The following is a 15,900-nucleotide window of genomic DNA, read 5'->3' as shown; positions in this document are numbered from 1 at the left end:
TGCGTGGTGATTATTTCGTTGTTTTAGAAATCTCAGATGTCAAATCAAAGAGGCTGATTGCACGGTCTTTGAATAATCATAGGGGTGAAATACGAGGACTTGACAGTTACCGCTCCCGCAGGACAGACTTGGAGCGGGCGCGTGTTCTCCTTTTGCGAGAACGGCGGAAACAGCGGCGGAGCGGTGGGAGGCGGGAACAGACCTCACTGCGAAGGCTGTGGCTTGGCGCACTAAGCCAATTGGCGCATTTGGCGCGGTAATGAACAAAGACATGTTTCACACCAAAACCATGTGATTGCGCCTGTTTCATTCCAGTTTTATCAGTCGGGAATTTTAATGCATAGTGCATGCCCAAGTAAGGAGTGAGCCATTGACACTGTGCTTTGGAAGCTCTGATTCCCAGTACAGAGAAGTGGTGGGGAAGAGGGCAGGCGAGCTCCCTCCTTTAACTTCACCTAACTGCAATACTCTGTCAAATCAAGCTACCAAATTTCCATATCAAGCTACCTAGCTCCTCGGGATCGTGATGCCCTTCTTTCTTCTGGGCTACTGATGAGAAGGTGCAGCTCATCCTCCCCAAATGCTGCAATTTCTAGATGTCCTCTAGACCTCTAAAAAACTGCAAAGAGAGCTATCCAAGGGTGCTCAAGGTATGCAAAATACATATTGTCTCAGCTGCCTTGATAGTATTTATTTTAAGTGATCATTTGCACAATGTTGAAGGCTTATTTGATGCCAGACTCTTGTATAAAGGTGTTAATTTTTGCGGGTGCTCTTACACCATGATTATGTACATCAACTCCTGGCAGCCCCAGCCATCTTCCCTTCCGCATGCCTGAGCATTAATAGCTATACTGTAGGCGTTGTCTTCAAGCAATTAAGCCCTTTCTTTTATATGCGACGCCACTTCCTTTGCACTGGGCTGTGCTTTACTGGGGCTACTTTACCAGATGTATTCATACCAGCATCAGTGAGTGGAAGTAAATGGTGTGATTTGAAATGACAAACATAGCATGGATACTATGTTCTCAGATTGCAATGGACATTCAGGGTAGCACAAACAAGTGATTCCTTTCAAGGGGGCTAGTCTGTATGCTGCCTGCAGCCAGAACCTCGTGGATGTACCAGACAGCCTTCACGGCATTTGGGCAGGCAGCAGTGAAATTTCATGCTTAGGATTGAAGCATTATTGAAATGGGAGCCAACTTGCACACATTGGTAGGTTTCACAGTTTTGCCAAAATTTGTAAGTATTTTGTTGCTGTATGGATTCTGCCCTACTATAGGAGCTCCACAAACGAGGACCGTTCCTGTAATAGGAATGAAAACATTGTCTAGAACAATACTGGTCCTCTGTCAAATTCTTGGCACAAGTGCCTCAAGCTTTCTTGCATTCCTTCTTTCAGTGACTCGCAACTTAGGTAAGTGACTTATTTAGCTGCCTTTGTGAACTTCATTAAAAAATTCCTACAGGTCTTGGTGAACAGTGATTGCAGTGTATCAGTGTCTTTTTTTCGACCTTTTCAGCAGCATGTGTCGTGTACAACATTTGTCATCAACTTTGAGGAGGCACCCGTAAGTCACTCACTGCAACATGTTAACTAGCGCTAGTTCACGCTAGTTAACATGTTGCAGCCAGTGTCCCAGCACCAACTAGCCCAACTTTCTTGTTTAATCACCTTGATGAACCGGGAGGCTTTGAGATGAACAAATGCCTCGTAAGTTGCGAGCAGTTGCAGAATCACCATCTGAATCTTTATGAGCTGGCTCATTCGGGGCTACTCTTCTGGTGTAGTTTCTTGTAGCTCGTCTTTCATTGCTTTCTCTGCTGCGGATGCTTTCTGATGCTTCTGCTCGTCGTTTGCAGGGTTAAAAGTGAATGTCGTCTCCCAGTCATTATTGGTCAAAGACTCAGTCTCAGCCGTTTTGCTCTTTGGGCCTGAAAAATAAAGAAAGAAAGGTGTTTGTTCCTCATTTTATCACGAAAATGTCTGCTACTGACCTCTTATGACTTAAATCATCATTGTCATCCCAGTTACATCCATTACAGAACAATGGCAGCACTGATTTGTCTCCACTTAAGCCTGTCGTATGCCAACCTATTCCCACAAACCTCCCAATCTCATCTGCTGACCTGACTCTCTGCCATCCCCTCCGGAGGTTATTTTCCTTTTGAATTCACTTCATTGCAGTAAGGGATTGTTGGTTATCTACTCTCCTCACTATACACCTTGCCCATTCCTCAACTTAATTTCAGTTACAATATTATTAACTCACACTTATTCTCTATCCCATTCTGCCCTCTTCCTGTCTCTTAATGTTGCACTTATAATTTTTCTTTCCATAGCTCGCTGGCTCAGTGGTTATCCGAGTTTAACCTGAACAGCACAAGGGAAGAGCACTACATATTCAGAAAATGACCTGTTATGCAGTGGATCGCCATAAAGTATTAATGTCTCTAGAAATAACACTCAGCTTGCTTTAGTATTCGAGACTGTCCAGATTTGTTTCGACATGTTGAGACTGATCCTACTTTGGCAAAAAGGTTTGTGGTTGATTAAATCAAAACTGTTCCTTGTTAGAACTAGCTCTGAAAAACTCGCGGCACCATAGTAACCAGCTGTGTGAAAACACTGGCCTAGACATTGTTGCTATGGACGATTAAGCAATGCTTGCACTTGGCTCTTTATTGATACAAGGACTGGATATTTGTGCAGCTCAACAGCGTGTTCCAGGACCACATTTTCTGCAGTGCAGTAGTGGTTGTGGATTTATCGTGACGCACAAGAATTTTTTTGTCCTTTCTTTTTGTTTCCTTCTAACAGCTTGCCTTACACTAACATGCTAGCTTCGCACCAGAGTTGTCAGGAATTCTGTTTTGTACAGTTCCAAAAAGCTGGAAACGGGGCATGCAGTCACTAAATCAGGAATAGGGATTTCTGTAGTGTGGTAATTTTTAATAGGGTACCAAGTTGACAGCATTAAGTACAGATGTAAAGATTAAGCCTGCTGTGACCTTGATGTAATAATTGCCTGCAGTAACTGTTTTGGTTAATGAAACTTGCTTGTTACCTTTAAACTCTTTGTGTCCTGTTCGGGAGATATTTGAGTTATAAAATTTCATATAGAACTAGATGCTACATTTTCTACTTTCAACACTACACTGCCAGTAGCAAATTAAATTGACTGTAGTTAATGCTGTTGATTGTTAACATGTTCTTGACTTCAACTCACTTGGTGAAGATTCAGATTTGGAAAGTCACATGATTGTAGCCTACTGGGGATCTTTGCGTTTTGGTGGTAGCATCATGTGGAGGTCTGATTCCCCTGGCTTGTTCAGCAAACTGTAGACAAAACAAAACGAAAGTGTGTGCTTACCTCTGCTTTGCTTTTTCTTTCCTTTGATAGATCCTCTTGGGGATGAATCCCGCTTTTTAATACTCCACCCTCTAGTGGTTGCTGAAAGGAGCATGTTGGCTTAGTTACGCAAAATGTAGTTCACAAATGAGGAAAATGCTTTAAAGGGGTGGAGACACCCAATTTTCGCTGTGTGTTTCAAAGTTATTTGCAGGGAATTAGTAAACATGGATTACCACTTGGTGTGGGAGCTAGGTAATTATAACTAGGGGTTGGAGTTTTTAGTTTAAAATAAAGCAACAAAAAACGTACACCGAATTAATTGTTTGAAATTCGGTTTGAACCGAGAAAGTTCAGAATCCTTGAGAAGTGTGACACAACTTGCATGTAACTCCATTTGATTTTCAAATGATCGCATGAGAGAATTAAAATATGGAAGCTAGGAGCACGGCGAGACGATGTGATCGTTGTATTAAGTAGTGTAGTTTAACATTTTGAGGCGTTGCTGTGCTACTTAAGATGCGTGTCAAACGCAGACTGAGGGGGCTCCACTACCTACTAAAGTTTTGTCTGCTAGCATAGCGCCTTCTTCTTACAGGTTGCCTTCACGTTATTAGAGCCACTACTTAGCTAGTTTTCTCATGGAATATAAGTACACAAACAATATGTGCAACTTTCAATGCGAAACTATGCATCAGCATTATGAAAAACTTCTGTTCTGTCTTTTGCAATGGTTCTACAGCACTTACATCATTGCCATCATCATGCAGACTACGCTATCGAATGCTGTACCTCTCCTTTCGATTCCTGCTGTGGTCACTTTTTCTTCCTTTCCAGTTCAAAACTTAGTTCTTGCTTGAACTAGAATTCCAGGGGGATAAAGAGAAGCCTAGTAAGGGGTGCTGCAATAAACCCTCTACATGGCCAAGCAGCAATCCTGGCAGCCTGGGGAGCTTAGAAAAAGATGGTAGCATCTCACATTTGTGACTGTCCAGATGCAAAGTGAAAGCGGAAGGTTAGCAATGCAAATGTGATGCAAAGGGAATAGCAACGCATATGAAATTAAATTTAAATAATGGTACCTATGTTTGTTGAGGCATTTATGCAGAAAAGCTCGCCTCTTGAAATGTTGACTTTCTTTTCTGAACAAATTTATATTTGGTGCAGCCTTACTTCCACGTACCAGGCCTTAGCAGAACAGAAACATATGTGGCCTGATGCTAACCATTGCTGGTGACATAATTCAAACTTACATCTGGTCACTGAGGCTTCACCATCAAACTTTAGGGTTGCATCAACTTCAGAGGATCCCCGTCTTGCTGGCACGTGATGGTTGCTGGTAAGGTGCTTATCCGTGGCCGCTCTTAGTCTTGCTTTTGCTGCAGCAAGAAAAGTGTGTCACATCACGAGCGCCCAGATGGTGGTTCTTGGGCAACCACTGAGCATGTTTTCTGTAAGTTTAATGTCCAGTATGTTGTCCAGTGTCTCATTTGGTCAGACCCATTCATCTCTTGCTGGCTGTCATCTCAACACCTTAACTACTGCATGCTAGGCCAAAGTAAGAAGGAAGGCTTCTTCCAATCCATCCATTTTACATTTCATAAAATTTCTTTGCCAAGGTACAAAAATGTTTGCTTCCAATGCGCACCAAGCAAATGCTATTTAATACGAATTCTTCCCAATGCATTCCAGCTAGTTCAGTTGTCTACTCCCTTATTTTTTTAATAGCATGTGGAAAGGTTAGATTACGTGGACTCAGCATTTTGTATTTAACCAGCATACTGGATCATAGGTCGAGTATCTTGTTTTAATGAGAGCTAGTTGCTGAGCAATTTTAAAGGGACCGTGGAACGGTTTCGAGGCAGCTATAAAATGCGTGCATTACATATAGAGTAAAGGCTACTGAGTGTTCATGCTCTGTACAAGTCCTCCAAAACGAGCCGATAGTTTACAAATAACTTCAGAAGATTCCCATTTTTCGAGCCTCACGGGAACGTCCATTGCAAGTATCTGGCGCGAATTCTGCCTTTGACCTTTGTAAGGCATACATGACTTCACGAGGAAGGGGCTAGACTCGCCACAAACCATAATGATATTTTTAGGCGAAGGTGTCTGGCGGGGTGCACAGCCAGCTGGAGACAGCATCGCATGGCTCCCTTCTAGTCTCCCCTTCGTTGTCATGCCATTGCGGAGAAGCAAGCAGCAACAAAAAAAAAAATAAACGACCGTGACAGGCCACATAAAATTTGATTTCTACACAGCACGTGCTATTCAAAGAGCAAAAGCACCATTCCATCCATTTTAGAATATTTCACTACTACTGTAACATTATGCCGATGTATTCCCAACTCATGTTACAGCAATATTTCTTAATACAAGCATTGTGATAATCCTGCCTCTAACATATGGCAGCACTGGTTGTTAGAGCTTTTGTGAACGTACACAAAAGCATGCCAAAAATTCAGTTACCTTACCTCGAGAATTGATTTCATCTGAAACAAAAAGCATTTTTTGTAATTCTAAGATGCAAAAATACTCCAGGTTCTTAAGGCACAAAGTGTACTGTACTGTACTTTTTTTTGTCTCTTATTAAACACCATTTTTTTTTCTCTCATTTTCAGAAAGAAAGGTTGTAAATTTCCAACATGAGAAATTGCTGTTCTGTCCACCTATTTGTATAATTTCTATGCTGCTTTATTTCTTCACCCCATCCCAGTTTTCTTCCTTTAGCTGTTCCCCACATCTCACGTCCCCTCCGAATTCTGTTGGCACTGCTCAGGTGAAATGACACCGTGTTTGCAAGTCATTTTTGCCATTCTGCTGAGTCTCGTGAGATGTATTCATTGCATTTTCTTCTCTAACATCCTGCAAATGTGGTCACTTATTCTGAATTGTAACAGTAGTCTGCTGCAGCATACTAATAACGATTTTTATTTCTGAAATTTACTGATGAGTTAATTGCTGTTGACACAGCAGTCAGACATCAGTTACCATGTCATGATAATTAACTTTGCACACATTGCAGTATTTCTGCACCCATCTTGTCAATAAAGGATGGTTTTTAGTGCCAGAGGAGTACTATGAATTATGAGGTATGGCACAGCGGAGGGCATCGGATTATTTTTGACCAACTTAATACATGGGCACTCATTCATTTTGCGTCGATCAAAATGTGGCCTACAAACCGATTTATAGGTTACTTTTGGAAGCGGCAGTTAAAGGGCGGCCCCATTTGAACCATTCATTTCTTAGACTTTCTTCATACAAAAGAATGGGGTTTAGCATGGTTTTCTTTTTCGGTAAAGTTTCTCGCTTTTTGGGGGTGGGAGACCATCCCCCTACAGCCCTTTCATAAATACTTGCCTGGTGTATCCATCATGGTCTGGAGCCAGTGTTTCCCAGTTTTGTATTTTGAAAATAGTAGAGTGCCAATTTTATAACTTTAGAAAGGACACTTTGATTTGTTACATTAGTGTGATGTACAATTGCCATGGACAACATGCAAATACTACTACTTCATTTACAAAACTTCTTGCGTTATGTTGCGTAGGGCGTCGTGTATATTGTTCACTTACTGTGCGAAGGTTTCAGGACGATTGCAAAGATGAAAGCAGTGCAGATCACTAGCACTACTGGCACCGCAAATGACAGAATCAAGCTGGTCGGGGAAGCACTGGAGAGTCTGTGAAAAAGATTCACAGCACATCAACTGTGTGAGTTGCCCTTGAATTAGTCTCTTAATTGGCTAGAGCACATTGACTGGAGCAGATTACATAATGCCACCATTCACTAATTTTGAACTTCAAAATACAGGTAAATTTACAAAAGCAACTAGCAAAAGAAAAAAGTAAGCCAGAAGTCAGTGCTAGCTTGTAAATGTCACATCCAACTTAATTATAATGGCACTATGACTAAGGAAACTGCTGCGTCAGAAAAAGGCAGTGGATCATTTCATTTTGCACGTCTCTAGTTATTGTCTCTCAGTTGCAGAAGAAAAGTCGGCTTCAATTAGGACACTGGTTTTGTTTGTTAGCAAGGGCAGATGTAAAGGGGGGGGTGTACGTAAGTGCCATTTTTTTTTCATTGAAAACTTTGCTGCACGCATGGTGCATGTAACCTTCCCATCCACACCAAGAGTTGATATGGCCCTGCTTCAACATTTAAAACATCTAGTGTGAAAAAGGAAAATTCCCCAGTCCTAACCAAGAGTTGAACTGCCTTTCCTTTTTTTGTTTTAATGAACTTTAATTCAGCATCATCATTATGCTGGGACATATCAGCTCACCATTAAGTTCAAGAAAACCATTGCTGCGTATACAAGCGACCATCAATCACTATACACAGGATTGCATTGTTGTTAGGGTCACTTACTCTTCGAAATTCTTCCCTGCAAGAAAAAAAGAGTCAGTGCTGTGATGCCATGCTTTAAGCATACTGTTCATGTATTTAGCGCAAAATTCAGGCTTTTCTTAGAAGCTGCTTCGGAGACTGTAGAGAGAAACAATTGAAGTGAAAAGTTCATATTTGTTTCATATCTAAGAAAATATCTCATTACAACAGTGCATGTACTTCAGAATTGGTTATGGAGGTAGGTCGTGAGCTATGAGATTAGGAAATTTGGTGGCATAGTGGCTTCAACTAGCACAAGGCAAGGCTAACTGGAGATCGGTATGAGAAGTGCCTTTGTCCAGGGATGATGTCCACATATTCTAGGTTCTCCGTGCGGTACATTCACTTCCAGAGCCTCCAACAATCAAAATGCCAGTCCAATTGTTTTATTGCAAGTGCCAAATAGTTCGCATTCCCATGTGTGTTGCCGTGAAGCTGTTTTTCGCACCTTTGCTGGCATGGCGGAAGCCCTCATCACCTACGCCTGACTTCACATTAAATTGGAATGCTCGTGAAGCATACACGGGCTATCTGCAAGCCGCGGGCATCCTCTTTTCAATGAAAGGTTCACGTCACTGCTGCCAAGATTATTTTGAGCCCCCCTCCCTCCCCTGCCTGTCATAATTATATACAGAGCACATGAGCAGGTGGCGCCAAGTGCTGTCTAGCATGCGCTTGGTGGCTGTGGCCGTGGTAAGTCATATGCACCAACGTTACTAGAAGTTTGTTCTAGTAACGTTGGTATGCACCGACATCACAGTGGTCGCCATTTTCTTTTACGTGGAGCATATGGTGAAAGGGCCCGCGCATATCGGTTTATCGGCACCTGTTCTTGCCTGCACCGCTGAAGCTGTGCCCTGTACAACAAAATGGCGTCCATGGTGTCATGTGAAAAAATTCGGTTTGTTTTATGGGGTTTAACGTCCCAAAGCGACTGAGGCTATGAGAGATGCCGTAGTGAACGGCTCCGTAAATTTCGACCACCTGGGGTTCTTTAATGTGCACTGACATCGTTAAAGAACCAAACCGAAAAAATTCCCTCTTGCCACGTGCCCAATACCATGCGCGGATTTCGCTCAGAAAGGCTCAACAAGACGGTGCGAAATTCGCCGGCGCCGTTTGTGATGAGCCCGCGCCCCCGATGTGACCGCAAAGGTGTAGGTATAAGATGGCAGGCGAGGGATCAGGCTAACTGCCCTCTGAATTCCTATGGGCTAGCGGCGAGCAACAAGCTCACGCTTTTGGCCTGGTTTACCTGCGGAATTTAACGGTATGTACGTTACTAGGGAATTTCGCGTTCAGCAAAACCACGCTGCGAGGGGAGGGTTGAAGGGGATGAAAGAGGGGAGAGGGAAAGGAAATGGATTAAAATTAAAAAAAAAATGAACACCATACTTTTTGCCCCCCTCCGAAGAGAGCATAGTTCGTTGCATTGGGTTTAATACGGTACATAAACTCAGGATCCCGCCTGTACCCCATGTGAGGGCACCTACTTCAACTAGAGTCATACTCCAAGGATATCAAAGACCTCGTGGGAAGGCCCCACAAAGATCACAGGGGCATCCTCGTAAACAGCCGCCTTCTGGCCTAGCTGGATGTTATTTTCATTGGCTAGCACGTGAACGACGCCTTTGCCACGAAAACGCCTGCTTGAGGGAGTTCTCAGTTATGGCATACCACAAAGGGAATATTCGGTTGACAAAAGCGAAAACTCCCCCGCGGGGTTAGTCAGTTTACTTGCTACGACGGGGACTCCTTTTACCCAGTTCGGTGTCGCTGCAAAGACGTGATTAACAATTTATGACTACGCTCAAAGGATCGAGGGGTCGTGCTAGCCCATCACTCTTTGCGGTCTTTATCAATTAATATCGACAAGAGTAAAAAAAACGTGTACGTATTGCTTACATCGTGGACGCATTTCTCCAAGTCTTCTTCCTTCTTCACGAGAGGACTCAGATATCTCGCATATGATTTTGTCTAGTGACATGCTTCGTATTTAAGTCGCAAGGAAAACGTTAATTAATCAAAGCTACTTTTTTGTCGTGGAGGAGTTCTGTGCACTGTACTGTCCACCGAATAAAAAGAACTATAATAAAACGCGATCGAAAAGAGAAAGAAAAAGTTCTGCGGACGATTACAATACTCCCTAAAGCAGAATTCGAGCGCAGCTCAGTCTCTTGTTCTGCGGCGGCGCGAACGGCAGGGTCCTCTCGAAGGCGCCGCCCCGGCACCACGAACTCCCAGCTGAGCGGCGGCGAAGCTTCGGCGGCGCGCAACTCTGGATTCTGGCGTCAGCGGCGCTGAGCCTCTACTCGGGCAACTCGTTTAGCAGCAGCGGCAGACGAAGCACCCGTTGCGTCGCTCATTCTGCAGAAAGAGCTGACAGGTTTATACTAAGGAGATTAATAAAACTGTTGGGGTGGTGCATGATATTCTAATGGTGAACGATGAGCGCATAGACAATCCACGAAGAGAGAAGCGCCTGTCCTTGTGTTTCTCTCTTCTTCGAGGATTGTTTAGCGCTTGCGCTCATCGTTCACCACACTAGGAAGGGAACACTGAGTGGAGTGGCTGACGTGGACTATATAATGTATATCGGATCTAGCCCATTTCACAGCATATCGCGCCTCCAACGAAGCGGAGCGTGGCGCGACTTCGAGCCTGCAGTGCGTGGGTGCCTGACACCGCAGACAGACCTCCCCTCCTCTAGCCATCCTACTTCCGCAGTGGGTGTAGTCAGGCTGATCATGATGATGATGATGAAGCGGTAAGAAAACGGAAAGCCGCGCGGTCCGTGCTTTAACAATCTCCATGTTATTCTGTGAATGTGGCATGCTCTGTTCCTTTGGAATCGGCCACTATATATATACACCTTTTCAAAAAGAGGTCGATGGGCACTGCCATATTGGGCAATGGGCTGTGCTCGTACAGGAAAGGTTTGAGGATTACCTCCCTATAATGTTCTTTCCGCAGCCCAGAAAGACTGGTTTTCCCGAGGGCCGTGAAAAGGTCACCCTACAATCGCTGTGCGCCCTCCTGTGAAAAAACTGATTGGTTTCCGAGTGAATTAAGGAAAGGGTGCAGGATTTTTCTTGCTTCTAGTGGACACCTGAGCAATGCCTTGAGGGAAAGGATGAAGGAAGGAGGCAAAGAAGGAAGAGACGCTGTAATGAAGAACTCTAGAATAATTTCGTTCACCTGGGCATCTCTAATATGCACTGACGTCGCACAGCACACGGGCACCTTTTTCATTCCAGAGGCGGTGAAGCACGTTATCAGTGCACAATAGCGCAGATAGGGAGAGCAAGGCAGTGGAAGAGAAAGGATTACATGCACAAGCACCGTGCTTGTGCTTTGTTCCTCTTTGTATAGAAAGTCCGGTCGTTGTGTGCATTGTCAACCTCAAACACACCAAAGATTCATGTTAGTGAGCCTCTTTTTTTCTTTATTGTCATAATTTGGCCAGAATAGGTGCCACATGTAATTTTTAAAAAAGTCAGCGTTTTGACATCGTGTTGTATCAGCCCGTGCTGTGGCACAGCCTGCAACTGATCTCATCGAGGTCTTGATGAAAAGTACACAGCTCAAAGACTCAAGGCCTATAGATGTTGCAAACGATTGCATAGGACATGGGCGCCGGTGCTGCAGTGCTGCTCGTTCATTTCTCTTCAGTTCAGCAATCGAGTTCCCTATTATAATGGCTATAGCTGTCATAGCTTCATGTAAAAACATCATAGAGTGAGTGCAACTTTGGTTCCGGTCAAGACAGTGTGACAGATCTGCAGTTTCGGCTCCCATTCAGAAAGTGCGCTGCCGCTGCTTCTGAAGCTTTCTGCGAAATATTGCAACTGACCTGCAAATTTTAGAGCCACTTTAGTGACCCCAGCAATATTCAAATTTGGTTAACATCTATGCATACGGTACTGTGCGGCTCCCGCTGCTTCTCCAATCTCGTTACCAAAGGCGCACGGCTGCTGGTTTCACCCGCATGGAGTGTGAAGAAATAGTAAGCCTTCCACCACATTTTAGTACATGTATGTGGTTAGAAATAATGTGTGAATTGTTTAATATTTTTTTTAATCTGACAACATTTCAGGGTCTTGTGGATAGAGCTATGTTCAGTGCGAGTGTTTCGCCTGTACTTTTTAGCTACTTGTACCCATGACATGATGGTACGCAAGAAATGTTTACTAAGAAAGAGCGGCCAAAATATGGGTATGTTATGTAGATGCCGAGAACTAGTCAGTGTTCAGTAAACTTTGGGGTTCCTGCACACAGAGGAAGTGACAGTGTGCATCTCTGTGACAACTCACTACAATGAGCCACAATTATATTCTTAAGGGTCACACAGACATGTGCAAGTTGTGTCATCTCCACGCCTGTATTTGACTTCATCTTTTAGCAGGTCAGGAAGCATTTTTAACGTGATAGTGTTAGAGCACAAGCTTTGGCAGCAACCCCGGGGGTGTGAGAACAAAGTTCCCATTGGTTGATCATGATGTGACGTCACAGGTTTTGGACCAATATGTGTCAGGTGCGTTTCCAAAGTCAGCACAAAGGACCATGGGAAAGTAATCTGCTATTGCTACTTCCGGGACCAACCTTCTCCCCATAGTGGCCTAGCTGTTTGATTGCTTAACGGCAGTCCCTGAGTTAATACTGCTTATTCTACTAATTTATTTGTCCTGCAACATTGCAGTGTACTGCGCATCATCGCAAGGCCAATGCGACGTTGACTCTGTCCTGTTTCGTGGTGTGTTTTTGTAAGAAATGGAACCAAAATAATTAAAATGGTGTGAAGCTTTCTGTGAGCATGCAGTGGGATGCGTTGAGATACGCTGTGCGTACAGTGGCATGTACGGGTCGTATGCTAGCCTACTGACAACCCAAACACACTGCGAGGCAAGCACATCTATCGTCTACTGAACTGTGTAGCGTTAAGCACTTCGCATTGTGGTGAAAAAAAAGAAAAACAAACAAATATATAACGACCAGTGAGTTAAACGCATCTATCGTCTGCTCAACTGTGCAGGTTTCAGCACTTAGCAGTGCAGTGAAAAAACCAAAACAAGTATATAACGACTGATGGTGATGTAGAATGAGCAATGTCACAGCACAAATAAATAGTGCCGGCTTGCACCGAGACTGCAATGCAACAGGCAAAGAAATCGAGAGAGCTGTAACCGCAAGTAGCTGGTAGATGATTTTCCCATGATTCTTTGCACTGACTTCAGGAACGCATTTTACCCATTGACAAGGAGCATGATGTCATACAAAGAACAACCACGTGATTACTTACGTTGAGCGTGACATCACACTAAGAACGACCATGTGAGGGGAGACAATTCCTTATTTGGCCACAGGGTAGCGACATCACACAAAATTGAAACAAAAGAAAACAATGAAATAAAATAAAATAAAGATTAGTGTTTGTGTCTGTGAAGAGATGTGTAAAGAGGACCATAGGCTGCTGAAGGGACTCATTAGCACTATCTCGTCGTACCCGTGGAGCTTAAGTGCCCCCAGAAATTTTTCATACCAGACCAGTGCTTGATTCAACATGTTCAATGATGACTTCAGTTGCCTCTTCACCAGCTGCATACTTCAATATGCAGGCTGTTGACTGGTGCAAAATTAGAATGGTACCCGATTGTTGCATCACTTCGGGCATTCAGATGAACTGTTCAGGGCTGTTAAAAAAGGTAAATTTGCACCGTGTCATGAAGCAGCTATTACTTCATTACACACACAGACACACCCGCCATTACAATAGCAAGTCTTGTGTACCTGGCATGTGCTACATAAGAAAAGTATTATACCTACACGGTTCTGTGAGGGCATACTATTCCCTTACCTTATATTTTCCTATGAACATTTAGAAATTGTACGCTATGTTTAATGATCCTACAAGTAATTTTTGCATCACACAACAGCAGTAACAAAACATGTGCACACAAAAAAAATGCTAAATATACGTCTTGGCATGCAAAGCAACCCACAGTACAAGACATTGCAGCTATCTCCCTGCTTGTTGAGACTGCACAGGCCAGCCGAGGCTGGTGGTTGGTGTTGACAGAATCAACATTTGCTGAAACCACAGGGACAACAGTAGGACAGTAGAGCCACAATCCTGCATTGACAACAAGAGCTGGAGTGCACTTAGAGGACATTTTATGGAAAATGGTTTTAAATTCAGTTCACTTCGAATAAAGATTGTTAAATTTTTAACCTTGGGCTTCATCACAGAAATGGTGGCGGCACATTAAGTTTAGGCTATGGAGAAACCAAGGCAGATCTCAAGGGCTAATGCACCTAGAGCCATGTCGCCTTCTGGTACCCCATGAGCTGGCACCCATCGTTTGTTTCCAGGAAGCTCTAACCTGCTTCCTGTTCTTCATTTCAGATATTGCCCATCATACAAGACCTCAACTCTATTACTTTAGTGAGCACAGCCCATGCGGTCTCTGCTGGGGATTTGTCAAAATCATGATGTTGGACATGGGGGCTCAGGTATAATAGTTGAGTAACCGCAGTGTAATGCTGCTGCAATATTATGCATCTACACCACCAGTTACTGCTGTGGGCCATTTCAAGGTTCTTATACTGTCCTTTTCAATCTGTTTCAAGAGATAACCATTTCACTTTTGCCATTCAATCCATCTTGCACAAATATAAAGGAAGCAAAAAAAGGACGTCTCACAACTTCAAACAACCAACAAGAGTATGACAATGACGGTGAGAACTATGCCTGTGTTGAGTTGATGCCTTGTTGTGTTCTTATAATAAAAAAGATTCCAGCTCTCTCTGTGCAGCACAAAAGTGCTGACACAAATGTGCGTTTTAGCTGTTGCTGTCCACTTTTCACAAATACATTTGCATCTAAGGTCATGTCAAGGCAGTGCCTTTTCAGTGAAGTGTTAGTTAGGGGTGCATTTGGCACAACACAAAACTCACTAGTAAACACCTACACTAGAAAAAAGCACTGTATGAACTGTAGCGTGTTCTGCAATTTGATGCGCTTTGTAGAATGCTTCTTTCAGCTAAACCAGTAGATTGTTCAAGCTCAAATTTCGCACAGAAATGGCATTTGATCGGCAGAATTTTTTTTATACCACATTTGTTTGGGTTACTTGCCTGAATTGATCAGAAAAAGCAAGATATTTGCATCATCTGTGGCGCCGATAAAACAACACAAGCGTCTCTCTCAGCGATTGAACTGGCGACGCAATCTTGTTTGCCGGCCATGGGGATTCAGCAGAGGAGGGCAGTTATTTTGCAGGAGGCTTGAAGACTCGTTTCCACGAAAGTCTTCACATTTAGCGCAGTTTTGGCCCAACTAAGTTTTTGTGATAATTGATATGCATTTAAAATAGCGTCCTCAAACCTCCCACAAAGCCCTTTCCTGTCCCTCCTTTGCCGAATCTCCATGGCCAACAAATGAGATGGCGTCACTGGTGCAATTGCTGAGAGAGCGGCTTGTTTCGTCGCTGCCGCAGGCAATCCATATGTTTGCGTTCTTATTGATTCCGTTAAGTAACCCAAACAAATGTTGTACAAAACAATTCTGTCGACTAAATTCCATTTCTGTGTGGAATTTGAGCCCAGACAATTCACCGGTTTAGCTGAGAGGAGTGTGGAACAGCCTGTATATTCCATAAACTCAAATGTGGCACTGTGAGTGGTTGGTCAAATGTTTAGGAGAATCCCCCAAGGTGGAGTAGATTTGTAATAAGGGAGTAATTACTCATTGGCATCCACCCGAGCGCAGCCAATGAGTGGATGCCATTGCTGCGCTCGGGTGGATGCCAATGAGTAATTACTCCCTTATTACAAATCTACTCCACCTTGGGGGATTCTCCTAAACATTTGACCAACACAGTTCCCTCTTCGAGTTATTGATCAATTCGCTCTCGCCCTACCATAAGCTTGCCGTCCTGGTTAGCTCAATTGGTAGAGCGACTGCTCCGGTGAAGCGATGGTCCTGGGTTCGAACCCCGGACCAGGACGAATTTTTCTTTAACTACGAAGTTTCTGAGAAAGCTGTATAGCTTTCCTTTGTAGCCGTATGGCTGCGCTCGGGTGGATGCCAATGAGTAATTACTCCCTTATTACTGTGAGTGGTTGCATGAATGCATATGCTTGTTCCATTGAGTTA

General features: G+C 43.6%; 1 protein-coding gene across 1 annotated transcript; it reads right to left on the bottom strand.

Annotated features, from left to right (window-relative positions):
- Nucleotides 1–1,546: 1,546 nt before the first annotated feature.
- On the bottom strand, nucleotides 1,547–12,358 carry LOC149340360 (uncharacterized). The gene is made up of 7 exons (XM_089551106.1): nucleotides 12,348–12,358; nucleotides 9,651–9,683; nucleotides 6,932–7,038; nucleotides 5,831–5,848; nucleotides 4,610–4,735; nucleotides 3,378–3,458; nucleotides 1,547–1,938 (listed from the first exon to the last, which is right to left on the bottom strand). Exons 1-7 carry the CDS (start codon nucleotides 12,356–12,358, stop codon nucleotides 1,778–1,780), a joined length of 537 nt encoding a protein of 178 aa, XP_089407232.1. The 3' UTR covers nucleotides 1,547–1,777.
- Between the last annotated feature and the right edge of the window lie 3,542 nt (nucleotides 12,359–15,900).

This window comes from Amblyomma mixtum, chromosome 6 (assembly GCF_055824585.1).
Source record: "Amblyomma mixtum isolate Tamu chromosome 6, ASM5582458v1, whole genome shotgun sequence".
NCBI classification, from domain to species: Eukaryota; Metazoa; Arthropoda; class Arachnida; order Ixodida; family Ixodidae; genus Amblyomma; species Amblyomma mixtum.
This window is presented reverse-complemented; position numbering and strand designations above follow the sequence as displayed.